General features: G+C 34.8%; 1 protein-coding gene across 1 annotated transcript in view; it reads right to left on the reverse strand.

Moving 5' to 3' along the window:
- Window positions 1-15,826, reverse strand: part of SPINK5 (serine peptidase inhibitor Kazal type 5) — a 74,990-nt gene extending 59,164 nt beyond the window's left edge. The window contains exons 1-4 of the mRNA XM_087430292.1: window positions 15,772-15,826; window positions 14,515-14,540; window positions 9,617-9,744; window positions 7,948-8,020 (exon numbers count right to left, since the gene is read on the reverse strand). Of these exons, the coding sequence (XP_087286418.1) occupies window positions 7,948-8,020; window positions 9,617-9,744; window positions 14,515-14,540; window positions 15,772-15,826 (282 nt within the window). The remainder of the gene's footprint in view (window positions 1-7,947; window positions 8,021-9,616; window positions 9,745-14,514; window positions 14,541-15,771) is intronic.
- Window positions 15,827-27,377: the final 11,551 nt, after the last annotated feature.

A 27,377-nucleotide genomic window follows, 5' to 3' on the forward strand; every position in this document is an offset into this window, starting at 1 on the left:
TCCATATGCTAATACATTTGAAAACCAAAATGGAGATATGGCTACAAAAAAAATGGATAAAATACACATATTGGTTCAATAAAGAAGAGAAAAGTTGAACAGACCAACAAGCATTAATCTAATTGATGTATTCGTCTGAGATATTCCCTCCCCCAATACCCCAGTCCTAGTAGCTTCAAAATTCATTTTGTTCCAGTTTTAAGAAAAAAGGAAAACTTGTATTGAATAATAATAATTTACAAGTTCTAAAAATTGAAGAGTGTAAACTGAAAAAAATTGTAAACAGCTTTATTGAGGTTTTATTTGCATAACAAAATTCACCAATTTTAAGTGTACAATTCAGTGATTTTCAGTAAATTTATGAAGTTGTTGAACCATCACCACAACCCGGTTTTAGAATATTTCCATCATTCCAAGAGTTTCCCCTGTGCCCATTTACAGTTAATCCCAGCTCCTAGCTCCAGCCTTAGGTAACCACTGAACTTTCTGACTCTATAAATTTACCTTTTCTGGATATTTCATATAAATGTAATCATAAATATGTAATTGTTTGATTCTGGCTTCTTTCACATTGCATAACATTTTTGAGGTTCATCCATGTTGTAACAGTATCGGTAGTATATTTGTTTTTATTGCTGAATAATATTTCATTGTATAAATATATTTCATTTTGTTTATCCTTTCACCAGTGGACATTTGGACTTTGAATTGGTTCCAATTTAGGATTATTAAAAACAATGCTGCTATGAATATTCACATGCTTGACTTTGTATGGACATATGTTTTCACTTCACTGGGGTGGATTCCAAGGACTGAATTTACTAGGTGATATGGTAAATTTACGTTTAACTAAATGCCAAACTATTTTCCAATGTAGCTGTGCCCTTGTATACTACCCCCAGCAATGTATAAGTCTTCCAGTTTCTCCACAACCTTAACGACATTTTGTATTTTCTGTCTTTATGATTATAGCCATTATAGTGGGTAACAGTATCTCATTGTGGTTTTAATGTGCATTTCTCTAAGTAATAATGATGTGCAACATCTTTTTATGTGCTTACTAGCCATTAATATATCTTTAGTGTAGCATATATTTTTAATGGAGTACTTTGTCTTCTTATAATTGAGTTGTAAAACGTCCTTACACATTGTAAATAGAAGTCTTTTACCCAATATCTAATTCATGAATATTCTCTCCCAGCCCATGACTTTCTTTTTCATTGTCTCAGTGATGTCTTCTGAAGCACAAAAGTTTGTAATTTTGATAAAGTTTCTTTCGATATTTGATGAAAATCACCAATGAAATTAACTGAACCTGAGCTTTTCTTTGATTTAATCATGGATTCAATTTCTTTACTTGTTATAGGAGTATTTTGATTTTCTATTTCTTCTTGGGTCAGTTTTTAGTAATTCATTTCTAGGAATTTGCCCATTTCTTCTCAGTTGTCTACTTTTTCGGCATAAATTTGTTCATAATATTCTGTTAAAATCCTTGTAATTTCTCTGGAGCATACATTGAAATCTCATATCTCATGCCTGATTTTGGTAATTTTTGTCTTCTCTCTTTTTTTCTTAGGTCAATTTATCTAAAGGTTTGTCAGCTTTGTTGATCTTTTCAAAGAAGCAATTTCTGGTTTTATCAATTTTTTCTATTGTTTTTATGTTTTCTATTTTATTGATGTCTGCTCTAATCTTTATTATGTCCCGTCTTCTGCTTGTTTGGATTTTAATTCGCTCTTCTTTTTCTAAGTTTCTGAATGTGGAAGTTTAGATTATTAATTTGTGACCTTTTTCCTTTTCTGATTTAGGCATTTAAAGCTCTATACGCTGCTTTAGCTGAAATCCCTAAATCTTGAATTTTTGTGTTTTTGTTTTTATTCAGTTCAAATTATGCTCTAATTTCTCTCCTGACTGTTTCTTTGATCTATCAGTCATTTAAAAGTATTTTGCTTAATCTCCAAATATTTGGGAATTTCCATAATTTCTTTTTTTTTGGCTGGTTTTGTATTCAATTCTGTTGTGGTCAGAAAACATACTTTGCATGATTTTAATTCTTTTAAATTTATTGAGATATAGTTCATATCCTAGTATATAATATATCTTGAAGAATGTTCCACCTTTGCTTGTTGCTTGTAAAGAATGCACCTTCTGCAAACAGTAGGGGAGCACTCTCCATTTTTCAGTTAAGGTTGACTCTGCATTTCAGTTTAGGTTGGGTTAATTGATAGTGTTGTTCAAGTATTCTATATCATTGATAATATTTTGTCTAGTTGTTATATTGATTTTTGAGAGTAGAGTATTAAAATTTCTAACTATTATTGTTGAATTATTTCTTCTTTTAATTATAGCATATTTTGTTTCACACATTTTGAGCTTTGTCGGTCGGTGCAGACACATTTATAATTGTTATATCCCCTGATGTATTGATACTTTTAAAATTATGAATTGTCTTCTTTTTTCTCTAATAATATTATTTGTCTTAACGTCTATTTTGTCAGGCAGTAATATAGCAAATCCTGCTCTCCTGTGGTGATATTTGGCATTGTATCACTCTTTCATTATTTCAGACTATTTGCATCTTTGAATCTAAGGAATATCTATTGGAGACAGTTTATAACTGCTTTTTTTATTATATAACAATCTCTGTCTTTTGATTGGGATGTGTATATCATTTACATTTAATATAATTATTGATATGGCTGTCTTTATATTTGCTATGTTACCGTTTGTTTTCAATATGCTCTTGTCCTTTTTACTTCTCTACCACTACTGCCTTTGATTAGGTTAAATATTTCTTATGTGTCTTTTTAACTCTTATGTTGATTTTATTTATTTATTATATATGTCATTTTCTTAGCAGTTACTCTAGTGATTACAGTACATAACCTCATTTATCACAATCTACTACAGGTTAATACTTAATTATAGTAAAATATAGAAACTTTGACCCAATATATCTCTATTTCCTCCATCCCCCTTTGTTATCATATATATTATATCTATACTCCCAATAAAATAGCATTATAATTATTGCTTTATACAATATTATATCTTTAAAATAAGCTAGGTAAAAATAAGAAAAATATATTTATAGAGTACTTCATATTAACCCATATATTTACCATTTCTGGTGCTTTTTATTTCTTTCTTTTATTTCTTTACAAGTTACCATTTGGTAGTCATTTTTCCTTTCAGATAAAGGACTACCTTTATGATTACTTGTAAGACAGGTCTGTTAGCAACAGATTCTTTCATATTTCATTGATATGGGAAAATCTTTATTTTGCCTTAATTTTTATAGGATAATTTCAGTGGATATAGAATATTGGTTAATATTTTTCTCTTTCAGCACTTTGAGCATGTCATTCCATTGCCTCTGGCCTTCATTATTTTAGATGAGAAGCCAGTCATTAGTTGTAACCTGTATATAGAATGTGTCACATTTCTCTTGCCACTTTTAAAATTTTCTCTTGGTTTCAAAATTTTGATCATGAGGGCCTGGGTGTGGATTTCTTTGTATTTATCCTATTTGGAACTTGATTAAATTCTTGAAAGTAAAGATTAATTATTTTCCTCAAATTTAATACACTGTAAGCCATTATTCCTTCAAATAATTTTTCTATCTATTTTCTGTCTCCTCTATTTCTGATATTTCTATTGCACATGTATTGGCATGCTTGTTGTTATCTCAAGGACTCTGTGATTCTATTCATTCACTTTGCATATTTCATAATTTTTGTTGAAAACTGGACATTTTGGGTAATATATTGTAGGGACTCAGAATTATGATTTTAACATAAAGATTTTTTTGGTGTTTTATAGCGTTTGTTTGTATCTTTGGCTGGGCTAAATCTCTGATTTCTCACTCTCCTATAGTGTGCAGCTGTTGACATGGCTACTAAGAAAATGTTCACAGTTTTTATTTTTTTTAAGCCTGGCTCTCTAGGTTTTTTAACCCCTGTATCTGTATAACTTAGCAGTTGGCCAATGATTAGACACAGCTTGTGCTCAAGCCAGTAAGGCTTCCATCCTCTACAGATAAGCCTTTGTATAGGGGAAAGGGCATTCAAAGTCCGGGCCATTTTTACATCTACCCCAGCATTTGCTTTCCAACAGGATTTTTTCTGTGTCTTCTAAGTGCTTGTGCACAGCCTTGTGGTCAGCAAGGACTTTGTGAATTGCTTTGTCCCTATTTGATCTCTGCTGCCCAAGTACGAATATTCAGCCAAAAATATGCTTGCTGTAACCATGCTACTACCTCAGGTCATCCTCCTTACTCTTTGCAAAGACCATGACTTCCACCAAAAACATCTCTAGGTATGATTGCTGCCCACTACTCCAAATTAGGTAAGCCCCTTTCAACAATGGCAGTGTAGTTGCTGACCCTCATAGCCTGCCCTACTTTGGTAGACCCTCCATACCAACCAAGCGACAGGGCTGAGATGTAAGTATTCCTAAGCAAGAATATCACAGACTCCCGTTGTTCCAATCCAAAGTGAGCAGTTTTTCAAGCATAAATGCCTGTCAGATTAACATAGGCTGCTAGGCAATTTCCAGAATGCTATAATACTTGTTTTGGCCAATTTTATCTAGATTTCTAGTTGCTTTTGGGGGAAAGGATTTGCTGAGCTCCTTATTCAGCCATAGCCTGAAGTGCCACCCTTCAGGGTAGTTTTATATTGATTCCCAAGCCAGATAAAGATAATTAAAAAGGGGAAAGTATAGACTCATTTTTACTTATAAAAGTAGTTTCAAATTTTCTAAATAGAATAATAACTATCCAAATTCAACAGTGTATGAAAAAATATATTATGGTTAAGTGTCTTTTACCCTAAGAAAACAATAATGGTTTAACATTAGCAGATTATCAAGAAATTTATTACATTAATAGACTGAAAGAGACAAATCAGAAAATTATTTCATTAGTTGCAGAGAAGGCAGTTGATAATAATCAAGACACATTCAAAAGATTAAGCACAGAAAGGAACTTCCTAAACTTGCTAAAGTTTAAAGAAAAAAACACCTGCAGTAAACATTATACTTAAAGGAGAACTTTAGATGTATTTCCTTTAATATGGGAGGAGAGAGGGCAGTTTGATGTTCATTATCATCACTACTGTTTAGCTGTTAAAATCTAGATCCTGACCAATGATATAAGGAAATAAACAGAAATAAAGGAATGACAAGATTGCAAAGGAAGTTATAAAACCCCTATTATTTCTTATTATACTCAGATAATGTAATCAACTACCCAGAAAAAGAAATAGAATTAATAGATAAACTAGCAGAATTAACACAAGATATGATAAAGTTGTTGAATGTAAGATCAACTTGTAAATTTGTCTATACCAACAATAACCAGATAGAAACCCTGTAAACAACAAAATATCCATCAAAATAGCAATAAAATTACACATTTTCAAGGTAATAGCAAAAATTATAAAAATCTCTGTGGAGAATACTTTATAGATTTCATAAAGTACACAAAGATTATACGAATTAATGATAAGGTAGTCTGCGCTCTTGTTGGGCAGGATAATATTATAAAAAGTCAATTTTACTCAAATTAATTTATGAATTCTTTGTATCCTTAATCACATCGGGTTCCCAAATTCAAGTTGGATTTTTCATAAACTCAGTAAACTTTTTATTATTAATAAATATGTGGAAAAATAGGTATCTATGCATAGGTAAGTCAACTCTGAAAAAGATGAACTAAGAAAGAGAACTTGTCTTATTAGTATTAAAGCAATGAACTAAACTGAACAGAATATGGAACTCAGAAACATACATGTATACATATATGAACTTAATATCCTACAAAGTTGGCAACCTAAATCAATGAGAAACATTGAATGAATCAACCAATTAAAAAATACAAGTCTCTATATGAACCAAATATGTTAGAGATAAGAAATTATGAAGAACTGGACTGGGGTGGTAGAAATAGAAATGATAAAAGAGGAGATGAATTTGGAATATACTTTGGAGGCAATACCAACAAGACTTGTTGGATTGGATATTAGAGTTGGGAGGTGAAAGAATGACATACTAGTGAGGAAGAAATTGATGATGCAAGAGAGAGGATGCCTGTAGGAGGAAAACTCTTGAACAGGTAGAACACCTTATTCTGAGAGTGAGTTTCAGGCTTGATTTTTGATGGGAGGAATCTAAGCATAGAAAGTGGGTATATTTTTCTTTTTTAAGGTGGAGAAAAAAATAACAACAAAAACAAATTGTAATTGCATGAATTCATTCAAGCACAGACAAGTAAAAATCTAGACAGAAAGTACCTGAAAGGCACATAGCCAAGTATTAACTGCCTTAATTCATAAGTAAGTAGTTTCCTAAGTAGCAAAACACATAACCATAAGAACTTTACCTAGAAGTGAAAATTATAACTCAGGCATAAAATGTTAAGAGAGAAGTATAATGTCTTAAAATTCTATAATTTTTTTTCTTAAAAATCTTATTTGATTAAAATTCAGTAAATGTAAGTTTACATATGAAAACATCTGACTAGTAATATTTTAAAAATAGCAGATTTGTCAGGATTGGGGTGTGTGTTTGTGTGTGTGTTTATTTCATTTATTTGTTTGTTATTTGCTTGTATTTTATATTTTTAAACATCACTTATCTATCAATTTTCCATGAAGAAAAAAGAGGAGGAGGAAGGGGAGAATGGGTCTTACAGAATGAGCCTCTCTCTAAATGTGACAAATAAAGGCAGATTTCAAAGTTAGTAGTAAACTTTTCTGACCTCCACAGATTTTGTAGAGCACAGAAGCAGCTCCCTTTTGTGCAGATAAAGCATTTGCAGTGATTGACCAATTGAGTGGTGACTGTGTTATTGTTTTAAAAGTGAGACTGGTTGAGCCCAGGCAAAGAATGTGGTTGACTAGATTTACTACAGAGGCTGAGGTTCTCAGACATTCTTGAGTAACACTGAGGAGGAAGATGATAGCTTGGTTAGACCAGGGATATTTAAGTAATTTAGGAGTGCCTGCCCTGACTGATCATTTTAATTATGTGTCAGGGCTAGGAAAGGGAGAAGAGAAAGAAGATATTGGAGAATAAGCTACATAGGAGACCTGGAATGATGTGAGTAGTTGTCAGGACACCTAGTGATAGCCTCAGCTTTGGCAATAACTTATTGTGAGACATTGTAGACCAGAAATTTCCCCCACTGGACCTAGAATTTTAATTTTTTTGTATAAATAAAAAAAAATTTTGAATAAATATAAAAAATATTTATAAAGTGAAATCGTTGTATGATACAGCTTCTCTGTAGCTTCTTTCATTTTTTAATTTTTTAGGACAGAATACTTTTCTCAAACAAATATTAGCCTGAATCCCAATCTGCCAAATAGATATAAACAAGCAACTTGAATTGAATTAGGGCAACTCTTCAGGTGTTTTAGAAAAGATGTACAGAAGGACGTAAAAGAAGACAAGAAAATGGAAATAAAATGAGTCAAATGCTTGCTAGCACATGTTAAATACTTTAGCTGGCTTTTTAAACTTAATTTCTCATTTGATCCACATTCCATTTCACAGATGAAAAAATTGAGACCTAGAGATACACGATTGTCCAAGTGACATAGAACTTAGTTTTCTACAGTCCTGTGAAGGCTCTTGTTGGAGCTAATACAAGACAGGAGGAATGAGAAGCGGCTATGGAAGGCAGACGTCACCCTGGCTTACTCCACCTCTTAGCGTCTGTCAGTGCCCAAAATGTTTTCAGAGAGTTGGGTCATGGGTCGGGCCTATGGACAAGCTGTGCCAGATATTTAGCCCACCCCTGGACTAAGCCATGTTCCCTCCTTTCTAAGTAGTTGGCTTCAGACCAGGTACAACCTAGTAATTAGGAAATAAACAGATAGTTCTAAAGAGAGTCAAAGATAATCTCAAAAGCAAGTATGACAACCTGACTCCAAATAGTCTCACCTTTGCTGAGGCAGTGGCCCTGGTGTCTCTGACTAAATGCTGGGCCCTTTTCTGAGATTTTGCTTCTTTTTCCCTGGAAGAGAGCAAGGAATAGCAGAGATTAGGCATGCTTGCCCAACTTTTAGGGATACCAGCATACATAGTAAACTTAATTCTGACTGTTCTCCTCAGCCCAATCTGCTGTGTTAGAAGTGGAGTGTCAAGAAATAAGCACAAGTACCACAAATCTCTAATCAGTACGGAAAAGTATCTCAAACATGGTTCTACTGAAAGCAAGAATCTCTACTTTTAACTGCATAACAGGCTACCCCCTCTTAAATACTTCTAACATCCAGATGCTCACCCACTCTAAAAGCCATCTGTACCATTGTTGGAATGTTCTCTTTGAAAGACCATATTCATATTGAGCCAAAATCTACCTGCCTGTTTTAGTCCTGGTTCCAACCTGTAAGGACCCACAGAGCAAATTTACCAATTTGAGGATAGCTTTTATGCCTCATACAGTCTCTTTCTTTCCAAGTTAAGAAACAAAGTTTTTCCCAACGTAATTTACACAGGTAAGAAAAATAATAATTGAGTGAGTGACTTCAAAGGGATAAACTGCCTTGCGTGTCTTAAGGCATTTTATTTTTGTTCTAAATTAATTTTCAATAAATTTATTATATTCATAGTTTCAGTCCCCTATCAAAACATCCTATGTAACAAGAAGGAAACTTTATAGTGAATACACCTGCTGGTTTACATTCAGAGTTCAAGAAAGTAAGAAAGCATTATTCAACCTGCCCTGGGCCGCCTCCCACCCTAAATCTTGCCCTGCCTGCCTTCATCTTCCCACAGTCTCTTCACCAGAAGTAGCACATGTGATCAGAGCTTTATTATCCCAGTTTTATTGATTGTCAAATTAAATCCCCTGACACATAAAAACCTGGCATTTTAAAAACTAATTATAACATAATTGTCTTAAATAAGTAAGCTTAGTAACGGCTTGTTACCAGTGTCGAAGTTTTGATGGTAGTCAGAAATTGAGAATGATCTCCTAATTTGTTCAAAAACAAATTAGGACGCCATGAGTTGAGAATTGCAATTGATAACTCAAGCCTTCTCCCACCTCTAGGATGTCATTGGAGAGAAGGAAATTAAGTTAAGAAGCATTGCATAGATGTTGGTAAACTTCCAAGATACTAATTCTTTCCTGGTTGCTACAATCAACTCTGGTTCATCTCATCCTAGCATAATCCCAGATGTCTGAAGACATGGCAGCTCACAGAGCCAGGGCGTATCCTGCTTAACTCCTTCTGCTCGTTGGCTGCCACAAGGAGAGTCTGGCATCATTTGCAAGGAGCTTTTCTCAGTCCCGGAGGTACAACAGAGTCAGGTCTTTACAGGCCCAAAAAATCTGACTTTCTTTCTTAAAGTCTTTTTTCCCAGAGCTAGGAAACTCTAATTGAAGCTACATCCTCAAAAAGCTATTAAGTGCTACATAAGGTATTAATACTGAGCCCTCTGGGATGTTGTGGAATACCGTTTGAGTGATTATTAAATCTTTCCAGGTAGGTGGCACTTGTCTAACTTTCCCTAATTAGAGGTGTCAGAGTGATCTGCTAAGTATCTTTACTTAAGCATTTATATTTGGAAAAATATATTTAACAGAAAACAAGTGCTTACTCACAATATCATTTTGCATGTGGTACATTTGTTGATGAACATTATTCCATCAGGCCTTTCAAAAAATTTTTTATCTCGAGGACAGAACAATTTTCCATTTTTCATCATGGCCCGATATTCATTGCATGTTTCCTAAGGAAAAGATGAAAAAGAGTTGTGTTTACCAAAACCTCATCAAAGCAAGACTTTATCTTCTAGAAGAACTTCCTTGAGCAATATTATTTAATGACCACTACCTACTTTGTATGGAAGACATTTGCTCAGTTGATACAAATAATACAAATAAAAATAATGACTCTGGATTGTCTGTTGGAGATTGCAAATTCACTTAATAAGCATTCATTTAAAACTATTAGTGATGAGGCCAGCCCGGTGGCGCAAGCTGTTAAGTGCGCGGCGCTCCGCTGCAGCTGCCCGGGGTTCGCCGGTTCGGATCCCGGCCAGGCACCGACACACCGCTTGTTAAGCCATGCTGTGGCGGCATCCCATATAAAGTAGAGGAAGATGGGCACGGATGTTAGCCCAGCGCCAGTCTTTCTTAGCAAAAAAGAGGAGGCTTGGCATCGGATGTTAGCTCAGGACTAGTCTTCCTCACAAAAAAATAAAAAAACGATTAGTGAAATGGAAAAAACAAGAGACTCGGTGTCAAAAGACCTGAGCTTATATTCCAGGTGTCTCATTTACAAACCCAATAGCCTTAGCAAATTAACTTCTCAAAGTCTCACTTACCACATCTGTAAAAATAGTAGATATAAGTACGTTTCATAGATTTTGTGAGGGTTAAATATTATACGTACGTTAAGCCCTCCATCATCATACTGTGGCAGCTGCGTGCTGCTGTGATGCTGCAAGCTATGCCACTGGAATTTCAAATACCAGCAGGGTCACCATAGGGGATAAGTTTCAGTGGAGCTTCCGGACTAGGAAGAAGGAAGTGGCCACCCACTTCCAAAATAAATGGCTATGAAAACCCTATGCATAGCAGCAGATTATTGTCTGATGTAGCACCGAAGGTGAGAGTGTGGGGCAAAAAGACCGGGCAGGGTTCCACTCTGCTGCACACAGGGTCCCTAGGAATCAACTCTACCACTAACAACAACTAACAGCCCTCAAAGACTGCCTGATACATAGCAGATAATCAATAAGTAGATTCTCCTCCTCATCTCTTTCTCTTCCTTTATTATTATTGTCACTGTTGTTGCTGTAGTCATTATTATTACTGGACTATGCTAAGATGACACATATAAAATACCTAGCACACAGTAGATCAATAACAATTGCTGTAAAAAGGAAAATGAAAAGGTTGTTGGAAGGTTCAATATGTATTATTGAAGATTTGGTATATGTGACTCACTCTCTTCTAGAAGCTTAAAATCAATGTTGTGTTTGCACTACCTGGTAAAGTACTGATTTAAAATGTTATATTCTCTATTAGTCTAGAAAATTGACTGGACCTTTAAAACAAGCCTTTGGAATCTAAAGTTTTTTTTGTTTTTTGTTTTGTTTTGATTTTGCCGAAAAGAAATACTGCTACAAGATTCTCATAGCAGAAAAAAAATTAAGCCTTTGCGCCAACTCTGACTTATACAGCCTCTTCCAAAGGATTGATTATAGAGTTCTATTCAGCTTTCTATATCTTTATAATAATCATTCAATCAGTCAACAAACACTTATTATGAGATTACTATATTTTACTAGGTGCCGTGGGTATAGCAGTAAATAAGGCAGAAGGACCCTAGCCTAAATGGTGCTCATCCTCTAATGGATAATGATGTACCTAGCCTCTTAACCATTGGAGGCAGTTGGTAGCACTTGCAGAATGATTAATGGTGAAGAAGAGTGACTAAATAATATCAGAGACCAGCCCTGGAAAATTTTGCTAAGGGTGACCTAGCAAAATACAAAATACAAAAGATTATTATTACCACCCAGTGATCTTATCTGAGTAGCACAGTAATAATTTCCACAACAGACTGACAACTGGGCATCTTGAGATCCGTGTCTGGTCTCTGACTCTATAGTATCTTATGCCAACGTTGCAAGTTACTGCTTAGCTTGCCAAATATAACTGATTCTATAAAGTCTAGACAAAAACTTTGTTATAGAATCAGAGAAGAGTCTGGTGTCTTTGTAATACAAATATAACCCTTGTGAGGTGAGTCTTAAAGAAAGTATTGAAAACAAAGATTCATGACAACACTAGAAAGAAGCTTTAAATAGTTTTTAGTGGTCAAGTGAAAAAGAATATTATCAATCAGGATAGTTCCTGAATTGGATTTCTCCGATGTCACAATTAGATGAGCACCTAATTCCTAGAAAGACCCACTTTTCTTACAAACAGACAAACAAGGCCCAGAAAGAAGGTTAAGAAATTTGTTCACAGTGTCTAATTACTTAAGATAGACCTCAAAGCTATTTTTCTGAGTTATGAAATTATTCAATGTATCCTCTTGGGAAACAGGAAAAGCCCATAAAAACCGAAAGCAGCTGTTGGGTTTTTCTCTGGGAAAAATATAATATCATCCCAATTACCATAATAGAGAGGTTGAAACAGGGGCAGATCTAGACCAAAAAGGCGTCCTGAGGTAGGGAGATAACTTTTCAGCAACTGTTTACTTGCAGTCTAACTTCCAACCTTTGGCTCATTTTTGTTTTGTTATTGTTGCTGTTGGTGTTTTCTCCACATGTCTCAGAAAAACTGGAGCCCTCTGGGCCAAGCTCTTTCTGTTTCCTTCACTGGTGTGATATAGCCTGCTGTCTTCCGTTGTTCCTCCCCAGACATCATAATAAAACGCCAAGGAGCTGGCATCCCCCTTTCTCTGTGTTACAGCGCTAACCGGGTTGCTTCTGTGATGACAAATTTCAGCGTATGGTCAAGATCCTTCCAGATTACCACAGGGCTTTTTTGTGCTGTTTTGGCTCATGTTTATACATTCAATACACTTTTATAGTACTAGAAAGAGCTTAAGCTACAGAACTTGGAAAAGAAAAATTCCAGCACCATGAGAAAGACTAAATCAATAGTTTTCATTTCTGAAAAAATATCCAGACTAAGAAATATTTCCAGAGAAATAATTACTTCTTTGTGATCCTCTTGCTTATGTGAACAAAGGAAGTGGCTAAATTTATGTTTTCAAAAACATTTCTAAGTAAAATAGAGATTAATGGTATAAAAAGTATCAGTGCAGGGGCCGGTTGGGTGGTGCAAGTGGTTAAGTCTGCACGCTCTGCTGCAGCAGCCCGGGGTTCGCCGGTTCGGATCCCGGGCGCACACCGATGCGCTGCTTGGCAGGCCATGCTGTGGCGAAGTCCCATATAAAGTGGAGGAAGATGGGCACAGATATTAGCCCAGGGCCAGTCTTCCTCAGCAAAAAAGAAAAAGAAAGAAAAAAGAAAAGAGGAGGATTGGCAGATGTTAGCACAGGGCTGATCTCCTGACACACACACAAGAAAAATCAATGCAAAATTCGAAATATCCACTGGAAATCATCGCCCATTATCATAGACTCTGGAAAGGAAAATATGGCTTCATGCACAGTGAGCTTTACACAAAACTCTGCTTTTTGCAAATATAAAACATCCAAGCGAACATGCTCTTTGATTGCCAAATTTCCAGCCTTTTTTTCTATTCTACCATACCACTTTACTTATACCATAGAAGTTTCTGAATCTCTCCTTAATCTTAGATGAAATAATATAATGAAACTTAGATGAAATAAGAGAAACTTAGATGAAATAATAGAAACTATAATGAAATTCTCTACAACATTCCTATAAGAAGTTTCCTTTTTAAAAAATTTTTGTAATAAAATACTGCAAGAGAGTATTTTAACCATAGTTCTAAGAGTTTTGGTGTGGAAAAGGGTTGTTTTACTGGTGTATTATTTTAATGTTCATGGCTCCTGAGAGACATAGCAAATATTTGCTATGTCCCTAGCACTGTTTTAAGTGCCGAGTTAAGGGCATAGTTGTATGTGTGTAGTGTATGCGTGTGTGTGTGTGTCTGTGTAATTGGCCTTTTCAACTTTTTTTTCAAATAGATAAAAAAATTTAACTTTTATAGAAATGATTCTTTTATTTCTCAAACAAAAGACCTCTAAGAGTTGGTGGAGCACCCTCCAGAGTCAGGGGCTTCTGCCCAGTTTGCTATAAGTTGCAAATATCTTCACCACTCACTCCCCCATCACCCTCAGATCCTTGTTCTAATGCTGTCTTTTCAGGGAGAACTTACCTGACTATCCCAAGAAGGATTGATACCACCTGCATCCCCAGAAATTCCTATCTTCCATCTTGCTTTATTTTTCTTATAGCATCAATCATTATTTAATGTAATATATATTTTACTAATTTACTTATTAGCATGTCTGTTTTCCTCAGATATAAGCTCCATGAAGGCAGGGTTCTTTTCTGTTTTCTTTACTTTAGAATATCCCCAGCATCTCAGACAGGATCTGACACATAATCGATGCTCAGTAAATATTTATTGAATGAAATATACACACTGACTATATACAAGATACAGACAACTCTTTTTTGCATAAGGATCATAGGAAAACTTACTTCAGCTTCCTATATGTGTCATGACTTTTTCAGCTGTTAAACTGAACAGTAGGAATGCGCTAGTTTCTTTATGAAATTTAAAGCACTCCTTTAGCATGGTAGATTGCCTCTTGCAGAAATCCAGTATCATTAATACGTTAATTTGTGTGTGTGTGTGTGTGTGTGTGTGTGTGTGTGATTCATGCCTTGATTCATAAAGATCTGTTTCTGTGTTTTTAACAAAAGCAATTAGTGCCCATCAGTATAATATGTCTGTGTTATTAACGTGAAGGTGTTGGCCACAAACCATTTCTCTTTAGGGACCTTGGAATGGATTCAATGAACAGAAAAAGCAGGACTAACCTGATTTTCATCCTCACTGGCAGCATCTGGGACAAAAATACAGAAACCAAAGTTAAGAGAATGTAAAATATTTAATGAGTAAAACAAACAATTCACTCAGTGCAGGGTTTTGCTTATTTTAGTAGCCATATGTTGCAAAACCACAAATTGTTTTTGAACATACTAAAATTTACCATGGAAAGTAAAATGAGGGCACTGCACCAGGGCATCAGCATATGCACTCATAAAGGTCTAATCACTCAGAAAGTTCCAATTACTTTGGAAAATAATACTAATTTAATTTCATGGTAATGTTAATAATTTTTAAGTTTAACAACATTTTGAATTTGATAAAATTATTACATATCAAACATATCATATCAATTGTAATTTAAAAGTATAATTAGCCTAAAGTTTATATCATATATACATGTAAAATTAAATGTTCTGAATTCTGGTAACTCTGCCTCCTCATTACAGCTGCAAAAATTAGAGATCTGATAAAAATTAAGATGAATTTAAATCACAGACTATTATACTCTCTCATTAACAGGCTCCTTTTTGTACCTGCACACTTATACACAAAGGAAAGTGAACATCATTTGTGTATAATGATGTCCTGACTATCCATCTCTGAGGATTGCTTTTAATAAATATAAAGCCTTCAGAGAAAGGTAAGTCTAGGCGATCTAGGCATGTTCCCTTCAAATTCAAGTAGCGAATGCAAAACCCTAATTCCCGGCTCCCACAAAAGTCCCTTACTCTTTAGGAGAAATACTTCCAATCCACTTAGGATTTGAAAACACAAAAATAAAACATGCTAGAAGACACTACTGCTTTAAAATAAGAATTGATAACTGAATTGGAATTTTTAATGTTTTATTTATTTATAGTATTAAAATAAATATATATTAGATACATCTAAGTTTTAAATATCTATTATATACATAATTCCTATCAGTATGAATTGATATGCTTGGTGAGGAGAAGATAAAAAAGCATATTAGGTTTTCAGAACTAATGTAGAATTAATGGAAGGATTTCTCATGGATAAAAATTCGGATGATCTCAAACTACTTGCCATTTCTAAAGATAACAACATAGTTATAAAGCCACATATATAATTCTTCAAAACTCTGTACCTGGCAAGATATTTCAAGATTACATATATATGTATATATATATACATATATGTTTAGGAAGGGAGTAGGGAGACAAGTGCCTGTCCGGGGCTTTTTATGTGTGGCAAGAGGCTTAGATTACATGCAAATTGCTCACCTTGTATGAGGCAAAGAGCCAGGGTCAGAAGCAGTGGCACTGTGGCTATCTTCATGTTGAAGATGATGTAAGTTGGTTACAAATCTGCTCCATGCATTGCTCGCCAGCTGGTGCTTTAAGACTGAACCCGTGGAGATGCAGCTCACTATTATATATACCGTCAAACACCGGCGACACCCACAACAAGAAGCAACATTACAAAACCAGTTGTTCAAGGTCGTGCTAGACTTAATATACCACGTCAATTTAGCTTCCATCCTTTCGGATCCTGTCAAGGTGGCAGATTTTAACATATAGTGTCCATTTCTGAAGTAGTTCTAATGTGTTTTCATGATATCTCCCCTGAAAGGCAACAGATTGAGTCCAAGGACCCTACTCAAAGTTTGATACTCCTTATATCCTATACAAGAACTGAATTCCTCAGCAACACCAGACAAGACATCTTACCTTGTAGACAAACATGTTTCTAACTGGGCTCCTTTTATAAGTGGGATGGGAGGGAAAAAGAAGATAGATTGGTTGTCCTACCAGTCAGACAAAGATTTAAAGATTTCCATTTCTGGAGAAAGCTGATTATTGTAAAGGAAGCTAGGATTCCTGTTGCTTCATCTGAGGATGTTCTGAAGTGTCTCAATTCAGTGTCACATACCCATGTATAAGTTAGAGTTGAACGACCCTAAGAGATAACCTACCAAAATTCTAACATTGAATACATAGGGAAACAGAAACTCAGGGAAGGAGCAATGACTTTCCCAAGAACATGCAGTTTAGACAGAAGAGGCAGAGGAGGCACTTGAAGAAGACCACAAGTTCAACATTTTTTCAACTCCACACTGCTTCACTAATCACGTTAGCAAAGGCAGAAACTATATGAAATCAAAGCTTGCACATAACTACTTTTAAAAATTCTCAGTCTGAAGGATATTTTATATTCTAAAGCCTTATCCTATAGTCTAAGCAAACATCATAATCATAAACATTGGAAACTCAAGGTTTAACTTTCCACAGCCCATCACTCCTCAAATTACTGTTTGAAAAATTTGGCTCATTCCCCAAAATTAAGTTTACTCCTGTATTGCCTCATTATTTAGTCTCCCAAGAAAAAAAGAAGAAATAAAATACAGTAGTCACCCCTTATCCATGAGGGATGTGTTCCAAGACCCCCAGCAGATGCCTGAAACCGTGGATAGTTCTGAACCCTATATATACTATGTTTCTTCCTGCATATACGTATTTGAGGTGCAACAGCAAAACTAGCACGAATTTCCTTTTCCTTCTTCACAATTTCATGGAAGCAAGATTTGTTCTTATGGTAGATTTTAGCGACCTCAGCACACAATTTTTTTTTTCTTTCCTTATTAAGCTGAGAACTTTCACTTTTTCACTTGAAGGAAGCACTTTATGGCTTCTCTTTGACTTATCCGAATTGACAGCATCACTACTCTTGCACTTTGGGGCCATTATTAAGTAAAACACAAGCACTGCGATACTGCGACAGTCGATGTGATAACTGAGGTGGCTACTAAGTGATTAACGGGCAGGTAGCAGATACACCATGGATACAAGGCACAGAGGGAGGATTCACGTCCAGCGTGGGATGGAGCAGGATGGCACAACATTTCATTATGCTACTCAGAAGATGACGTGCAATTTAAAACTTATGAATTGTTTATTTCTAGAATTTTCTCTTCAGTATTTTTGGACCATAGTTGACTGCAGGTAACTGAAACCATGGAAAACAAAACCGCGGATAGCGGGGACCATTGTATCAAAAATTATAAATATAAAATGTAACATCTTTCTAGAGAAAGTATTTTTTTCTTCTTCCTTCTTCCATTCTACAAGGAACATCTTTTGTCTACCAGCTTATTTTACTCTACCAGCTCAAGAAAGCACCCCGAAGAAGTATGAAAGGACAATTGAAGCTAGAGCCAAATAGTTTGATTCCAGTACTCCACAGGGTCTCCACCTCCATAGAAGGAAAGTTTTGGGCTTTATGGGATCAAAGACCTTTTAAAATTTTTCCAGAAAATTAATCTAAGGCTAGCCGACGTTGGGATCATGCCAATATTCTGAATACCGTCAAAGTCAGAGTATTTCCTTTTTTTTCCATAAAGTAGTTTATTTCCTATAAAAATATAATCATTAGTTTTAAAGTGTGCGCTATTAGCTTTGTTTCTTTTCAAAGGTTTAGTAAAATTAGTGCCATGGAAAGCAAGTTCAACTTGCACTACTGTTACAGGTTAGAAAATTGATATCCATCATAACTTAATAGAAAAAGAATGGGACAGGGAGTCAGGAAATTCGTTTCTGTTCCTGTCTTCGCACTACACAGTGTAATGAAAACAAACCTGGCTTTGGAGCGTGGTAGATCTGGGCCCAAATCTTGACTTACCAATCACCGGCTATGTTGCCTTAGGCAAGTCACCTGTTTCCTCTCAGCCTCAGTTTCCTACAACAAAAAACAGGGATAATAAAACTACATTGTACAATTGATGTAAGGGTTAGGGGTAATTCATGTGTATATGTGTGTGTGTGTGTGTGTGTGTAATGTTTAGAATGATTTCAATTTTTACGTCATTATAATGATGTGGTTATACTAGGTAATTTCTAAGATTCCAAGAAAAGTCAACATCTCTTGAACTTGGACCTCAACGACAGATTTAAGTTTACTCAGCATAGAATACACTCCCAACACATTCTGAAGTGAAATTGAAAAGTCAAGATGTAAGTTCTCTTTTTCATTTTGTCATTGTATTCTAAACCACAATACCCTAAACAAATCAAAGCATTAGCTGTTTACAACTTGCCAAAGTCATTGCTAAGTTTCAATCAGGATTGATTCCTTATCTCTCTCTGTAAAAGCCTCTTCTAAATATTGACATATCAATGCTAATTTTTTATTTTTCATCTGCTCTGTTAGACCATAGGAAATGTGTCCCAAGCATACACTCTGTTATTGGTGGTTGAAAAGTTTAATGCCTTACAATAGAACTGGTGACTGTGTAATATGCTGTGATGAACCCCCAATCTAGCACGAATGGATAGTATTCCCAGTAGTGGAAGTGGTGCTAGGGTGGAACAAAAGAACCAAAAGATGATTCCAAGCCTAAAGAATCTCTGCTATGAGGAAAGGTTTAAGGAGTTGGTTTCCTTCTTACTGGGGAAGAGTTCCTCACTGACACCCAGAACCTTCTGAAATGATGAATAAGAGGTTTGGAACTGATAACCTCTTCTAAGAGGAGAAGGTAGCCACAAGAAGATTCAGTGAGCACCCCTAATATTGGAAGTATAAGTCAGCTGGCATCAGGCATCAGAGATTTTTCTCCATTTCATTTCAGGAATGTTGTAAATCCAGAGATGATTCATCACATAACTCTGTTAATCATGCCTCGTTTCTGAAAATCACAGAATTTAAATTCAAATGAATGGGACTGAGGTTTTAGAGAATTGGAGTTTGGGTTATCAGAATGCTTTTATAGCAGGTTAGTAGAGTACTTTTCTTAAATTCTATAGAATTCTTTTGTTTTTCAACTCTTTCAATTATTCATCAAACATGTAGAACCCCTTTTCCTCTCATTAAATAGGAATAGAGCTAGGTTATAAAAAGTATAATCTTTACAATTCAATACAAGCATCAAATAGCCCAGAATTTGAATTCACATCAAGGATGTTGACACAGAGGAAAGACATGAGAAAACTATGAAGTTAACAAGATTTTGTAGACCAGTAATGTCACTGAAGCCAAAAGTCACTTTCAAAATCCAAAGTTATCAGATCATTGTTCAAATCTTCTCTTTTTCTATGAAGAGATATCCTTGGTGATCACAAGGGTTTAATAAATAAAGTCCCTCACAATTAAATCACCTTCCACATCTTTCAAAACAATCTGCCATTCATTAGCTCTTTTGATTTGTTTACGCAATGCTGTGAGGTAGCAAAGTAGGTGTTATTATCCCTTCCTTACCTGCCAAAAATGGCACCATTAATCAATCCCAGAGGAGGAACTAGCTTGGTAATTCCACCCTTGTCACTTTCTCACCTTTTACACCCTATAAGCCTATCTCATAGCTTTCCAGGTGGTTCAAAGAGAATCCAGATATTATAGTGCTTTAAACTAGATATAGTATTCTGCTAATGTGGCTCTTTCCTGTAATTTCCTACTCTCTCTCTCTTTCACACACACACACTCATACACACACACATACACAACTATACTGTCATAATGACTTGTGCAAAGAAGTGTGTGGTGACCATGACTGAAGAGTATATGTCCTGACAGATTTTAGAAGACAAAGTAATTTCTCATCTATTTTCTTAATTTTTAATTTCCCTTTCTATAATTCTCAGATTTTACCCCATTAATTTAACATGTCTGTATTCACTTTTTTGAAAGATACTAACTGGAAAACAACGTTTACCCACCTTCCTTTCTTGAAATGTTCCATTAACAGCTAACTTCACTTCCTCTGTGAGAATTCCTTTCTGTTTGTCTAGAAAGGCCAAGAAACTGTAGAGATAAGCATGTCATTTTATCTAAGAACAGGATGGGATGGACACTGTTTGATCACTAAGCATACAGACTCTGCTATTTATAGATATAATTTTTGCTTTTATTAGATAGGGATTAAGAAAACAGGAAAGTTTCAGTATCTAATTTTTAACTCTATTAAGTTTTACATATTGAGTTGTATTTGGTTCTTAAATACAATGTCCAGCTTCCCCCTACAGTTGATGCTACCGGAACACCTGTTCCACGACCCCACACTGTCTATCACCTGAAAATTCAGTGCATTCTAAAGTCTTCTAGGATTCATTCTGACTATAGAAAACAGAGGTCTGTGGAGCTACAGTCCTTTGAAAAAAATCACAATGAACTAATTCTGAAGTAGCTAGTATACTGAATTTTGGCAAAAGAGTATTGCATATTTTATATGGGAAATATTTATATGTGCGTATACGATAAGCAAGAACAAAATTGTTAGATTTATTAGCAAAATTAGGAAAATATTATCTATATATCTTTATAAAATTATTTGCAAAGAAATATAAAATTTTCTAGCATGTACTGTGCACTTACTAGTGACAGGTACAACAATAAACCTAAAGGGTAACTATCATTTTGTTCATTTTTTTACAGGTAAAGAAATTGAGGTTTGCTGAGATACTGTAAATTTCCCAAGGTCGTACAGCCTGTAAGCAGTGGTCTTTGTAAATGATAACAGTCAATGCAAATAAAGTCAGTCAAACCCCAGGACCCAAGCTCTTAATTACCACGCACTGTAGTGACCACATTACCTACACCTGTAACTAACTTGCCTCAGACGCTCACTGTTATGGATTGAATGGTGTCCCTCCAAAACTCATTTATTGAAGCTTTAACCCGCAGTACTTCAGAAAGTGACTTTGGAGATAGGGCCTTTAAAAAGTTGATTAAATTAAAATGAAGCCACATTAGTGTTGGGCCCTAACCTAAACTGACTGGTGTCCTTATAAGAAGAGGAAATGTGGACACACAGAGAGACACCAGGGATACATTTGCACAGTGACGTACTCCAGGCCGCTTGGCTTGTAAGTGATCAGGCTGAGACTCATATCTAGGTCTTAAGACTTAAAATTTTTATTTAATCAAGTAACAAGTTAAATAGCACTAACCATTGTGTCATACCACAATCTTGACCCATTAGACAGAAAAAAAGAATAAAGAAAAGAACAATAAGTATGAAATCAGAGAATTCACAGGTATGGGAATGAATTGCTAAAATGTAATTGGAAAAGTTAAAAATGTAAGTCTCATGTTAGGTGTTATGGTATTCCAGTAGATTCCATAATACTCCCCACATGAAAACAACAAATATTTACTAAATGCCTCCATTCACCTGGCACTACGTAAGAGCCCAGAGTTAAACTTGTCAATAAAACAGATATGGTCTCTGACCTCTAAGAAGTCATCATCTAGTGGAAGAGGTGGAAAATAACCATACAAAACGTTGTTCAATTGAATCTGTGAAAGTGGTTTTAAAAAGATGTCCATAGAGTAAAGCTAGCATATAATACAGATATTCAGCCTCTAAAGGTGGATTTCTTGATGAAATTAGGCTTAATTCTAAAAAATGAGCTGGGATTAAAGAGATATATAGCCTCATCTATCTGAAAAATTCAGCTAATCAGAATCAATCATTCCTTAATTATGAGAACCAAAATTTTGCTCTGGTAATTTATTTTACCTGACATTTTTGTTTCTGCTGTATCACTATTTAGTTATCTAACACTATGGGGGGCAGGCACTGAAATTAAAACTGAATATGGAAATTATTTTTGCATTTGGTGGGTTTTTGGGTTTATTTTGAGTGATGCCTCCCATGTTAATGATATTAATGCATTCCATCACCAAATCCTTGCTATTAACTGCTCTATTTAAGAAAATATTTTTTCACATCAACAAAACGAAAAGACGACCTAACAATTGGGAGAAGATATTTGCAAACCATACATCTGATAAGGGCTTAATCTCCAAAATATATAAAGAACTCATGCATCTCAACAACAAAAAAACTACCAACCCAATTAAAAAATGGGCAAAAGATCTGACAGACATTTCTCCAAAGAAGATATACAGATGGCCAACAGACACATGAAAAGATGTTCAAAATCACTAACTATCAGGGAAATGCAAATCAAAACTACAATGAGATATCACCTCACACCCGTCAGAATGGCTATAATTAACAAGACAGGAAACAACGTGTGTTGGAGAGGATGCGGAGAGAAGGGAACTCTCATACACTGCTGGTGGGAGTGCAAACTGGTGCAGCCACTATGGAAAACAGTATGGAGATTCCTCAAAAAATCAAGGATAGAACTACCATATGATCCAGCTATTAGACTGTTGGGTATTTATCCAAAGAACTTGAAAACACCAATTTGTAAAGGTACATGCACCCCTGTGTTCATTGCAGCGTTATTCACAATAGCCAAGACTTGGAAGCAACCTAAGGGCCCATCAAGGGATGAATGGATAAAGAAGATGTGGTATATATACACAATGGAATACTACTCAGCCATAAGAAACGATGAAATCCAGCCATTTGTGACAACATGGTCTTTGATGGTATTTGGATGGATGGACTTTGAGGGTATTATGCAAAGTAAAATAAGTCAGAGGGAGAAGGTCAAACACCGTATGATTTCCTTCATTAAGTAGTAGATAATAACAACAATAAACAAACACATAGAGACAGAGATTGGATTGGTGGTTACCAGAGGGGAAGGGGGGAGGGAGGAGGGTGAAAGGGATAATTCGGTACATGTGTGTGGTGATAGGTTGTAATTAGTATTTTGGTGGTGAACATGATGTAATCTATGCAGAAATAGAAGTATAATGATGTACACCTGAAATTTTTACAATGTTATAAACCAATGTTACTGCAATAAACAAAAAATTAAAAAAAAAAAGAAAATATTTTTTCAGAAAGTAATTTTAATAAAATTATCTAATATTTACAATTTATTTAATATTATTTAATATGTATTTAATCTAAATGTAATATTTAATATTATTTAATACTTAATATATTTAATAAAATTTAATAATTTTAATATTTCTGAGCAAGGAGCTGTAGGTAGTGGACATTTATTTGTCAACAACATAAACCTCAGAAAACACAATAATTAGATCTAGTCTACAGTATAAAATAGGCATTAATTTTTCTCTCACTACTAGATAGAAAATACTACTTACACTTCTGGGAGAAATATTTTAAAAATATATAGGAAATTATTTAAGAACTCTATGCAGTTACTAGCATTAATAAAGGCATTCATTTTATTATTGTACTTACAGAATAATTATATGTAAAATTTATTTTATTATAGAATAATAATATTTATAAAATAACATAGTACAGCACCAATTTGTACACAATATGTACATATAGAAATATTTATATACTGTTTATATTTTACATATTTGAACCTCACATTAACTCTTTAAGGTAAGCAGATAATATGTTATTTCCATTTCATGGTCAGTAAAACTGAAAATCAGCATGGTTGAATGATTTTCCTCAAATCTATTAGCCATAAGGAAAAGAGCTGTGATAAGAATTCAAGCCTCCTGACTCTTTTTTTTAATTTTTTTTCCACTCTTTCATATTTAAAAGAGATCTAAACACTAATTCAGTGAGAATAGAATAGGAAAGAAGGAGAAAACATGGAGAGACTACAAAAAAGATGCACGTATTCAGAAAGAAATAAAGAGAACAGAAGGGCACCAAATGCACTAAAAAAGAGAAATAATCAAATTTAAACCAATCTTGGTGATGAAGGTCAATACTAACATGTGTAAAATGCTTTACAAATTAGAAGGTTTTTTTTTTTAATACACATTCTCTTTAGGGCCTCATGCCCAAACCTGTGGAATAGGTTGGACATGTATTATTGGTAGCATCCCCATTTTACTGAAATTTAGAGAGATACAGGAACTTTCGCAAAGATACAAATAGTAGGTGGTAAAAGTTGTAATCAGACAGAAGTCTATTGAATCAAGATTCTGTTGTCTTTTCCCTATGCCCTGGGCTTTCCTAGCAATATGAGAGATGCTTGAAGATATAGATTTCATAATTTCATTAGGAAGCAAATGATGAGAAGGCTTTGAGAAGGTGGATCAGAAAACTAAAATACCTTCTTTATATCCTGAAAAGAGAAACAGAAATTAGTATGTATGCTAAAAGATACACCAGTTTGTTTTTAAATGGTAAGATTTCTGCTTCTGGCCAAGATAGAGTAACAAGGAAAGAATTTTTCCTCCCATCTGAAACAATGGAAAAAAATATAGAAAAACTACATGAAAAATAGTTTTCTGACATTAGACATCAGATAATGTAGGTCAGTCATTCCTAGGATAGGGAACAAAAACCAAGTTAGTCTTACAATGTCACAGCTTACTGTCTATATAGAGTTTCCAGGTTGTTGTACAGAAAGAGAAAACACAGATAGAGCCTAGCAGTCTCCCTGAGATGAAGATACAAAGCTGAGAGCTGGGGAGACCAAGGGAGATAAAATTCACATGGCATGGTACCAAGAGAACAGGCCTCCAGAGATCTGCAGCAAATTGTCAACCTAGAGTCTTCAACTGAGTACCAACAAGTAAATGTATGTGAGAAAATTACTCAAGGCTGGGGGAAAAAAATCACCCTAAGGATTACAAGGAACAATATCCAGTGCTTAAAGAGAGGAGGAGACCACTTGTGTTCCTATAAGTCAAAGGGGAAAACTTTGTCATTCAATTAGAGATCTGAAAAGAGTATTGCCCTAGAAGTGGAGCAAAATTAACCCCAAAGACTGCTTTGGATCCACCTAACAAAGCTTAAAATCAAGACTTGAAAGGGCAAACTATTTACAAGTAACTTAATCGTGTCCCAGAACAATGCTCAAGGACATTTGGAGGAATACAAAGACATTCATCACACAACAAAGTAAATACACAATGACTAGCATACAATCAAAAATTACCAGACAAACAAAGAACCAAGAAATAGAACCCTTAATGAGAAGAAAAGTCAATCAAAAGAAATTGACTGGACTCATGATTCCAGGCAAAATGAAGTAACTGGAACTAGAGTTATACTTCTGCCTGCAACAAATGAACAAACAACAAGCAGACAAAATATATGAAACAATGATTTTCAAGATACTGGACGTCAGTCTCTTGAAATGAAGACTGGTGATCCATGAGAGACAGTAAACAAACAAGTTGAGCCCTAAAATTGCCCCAGCTTACAGTCTTGAGAAAATTTCCAAGCCATAGAGCATGAAGGAGAGACTCAGGCACAGCCATGTAGACTCTCTGTGTTAAGGAGACAGCTGAGATTGAAAGGATACCAAGACAGTGGAAGTTCACAGGACACTAGAGATGAGAGAGCTGAATGGAGTGGCAACCTGAGAGATACGAACATCCTTTAAGTATTCAGCAGAGTACTGATCATCAAATGCATATGAGGAAACTATTCAAGACCAAGGAAAGGTCTACCTGAAATGATTAGAGAGAAGAGTACTCAATGTTCACACAGGGCCAGGAATAATGCCTGTTCCTACCACCCCCACTAGAAAACCTTAAAATTCATAAGGCATTGGGTAGAGTATTCAAAAGGGCCATATCGCAATAGTAGAGCATAATTAGCTCTAGACTAAATGTTCCTCTGGTCCTACCTAACAAATTTTAATAGCAAGACCCAAAAGAATTCACATGGTTTCCAACTAACTTAACTGTGTCCCAGGACAAAATTTAAAATTATTTTTAGAAATACAAAAATATTCACTATTCAATAATGTTAAACTAATAATGTCTGGTATTAAATACAAATTTACTAGGCATGCTAAAGAAGCAAGAAAATAGTGGAGAGAAAAAACAATCAATCAAAAAATAACTAAAAACTGTCACAGATGTTAGATTTATCAGACAAGGACATTAAACAGTTATAGCTGTGTTGCATATGCTAAAAAATGTAAAAGGACATCAAAGGGAAAGAAGGCAATTCACAGATAGGTGAAAAGGAGCAAATATTTAGAAAACAAGTGCTTTTTTGGCCACATAGAAACAGAAGAACATAGAAGGGAACCCAACAAATAGGCTTTTCTAGGTTACAGCTTGTGTAATTACCATCACAATCAGGATATAAAATTTTCCATCACCACAAAGATCTCTCTCATGCTACCCCTGTATAGTCACATCTACTCCCCATCCGACAGCCACCCTTACCCCCTGGCAACCACTAATTTGTCTTTCATGTCTATGATTTTGTGATTTTGAAAATGTTATATAAGTTGAATTATAGTATATGAATTTTGGAGATGGGTTTTTTTCACTCAGCACTCTTGGCTAGCTGTCATTTATTAGGTACAAAACATTTAGACTGGCAAAAATGTCCTCTTGGTGAGTTGATCTCTTTGTCATCATGAAATGATTCTCTTTATCCCTGGTAATATTCATTACTCTGAAACTTACTTTGATATTAATATAGCCACTTAAGCTTTCTTTTGATTAATGTTAGCATTGTATATCTTTTCCTATCCTTTTATTTTTAACCTATTTATATCTTTCTATTTAAAGTGCGTTTCTTGAAGGCAGCAAATAGTTGAGTCTTCCTTTTTTATCTAATTTGACAATCTCTATCTTTTAATTTACGTATTTTCATGTAATACACATATATTTATAATACATTTACATAGAACATATTAACATTTAATATATATATATTTTTACATAAAATATATAGATTTACATACAATATAGATCATCGATATGGTCAGATTTGAGTCTACCATCTTATTTGTCCCCCCGTGATTTTTTTTGTTCCCTTTTCCATTTTTTCTGCTTTTAGATGAATCAAGCATTTTATAATTTCATAGCATCTCATTTGTTAGCCTACTATCAATTAATCACTGGTTATTATCATTGTTGAAGGAGTTTTTTTAAAAGAGATTTAAATAATAAGAAAAATTCTCATATATTTACCCACGTAGTTCCCTTCTCTAGTGATTTTCTTTCCTTTGTGCAGATCCATATTTTCACATGGTATGTTTTTTTCTCCTACCTGAAAATGTTC

Source organism: Ceratotherium simum, chromosome 4, assembly GCF_057802395.1.
Source record: "Ceratotherium simum simum isolate JZ-2026a chromosome 4, ASM5780239v1, whole genome shotgun sequence".
NCBI classification, from domain to species: Eukaryota; Metazoa; Chordata; class Mammalia; order Perissodactyla; family Rhinocerotidae; genus Ceratotherium; species Ceratotherium simum.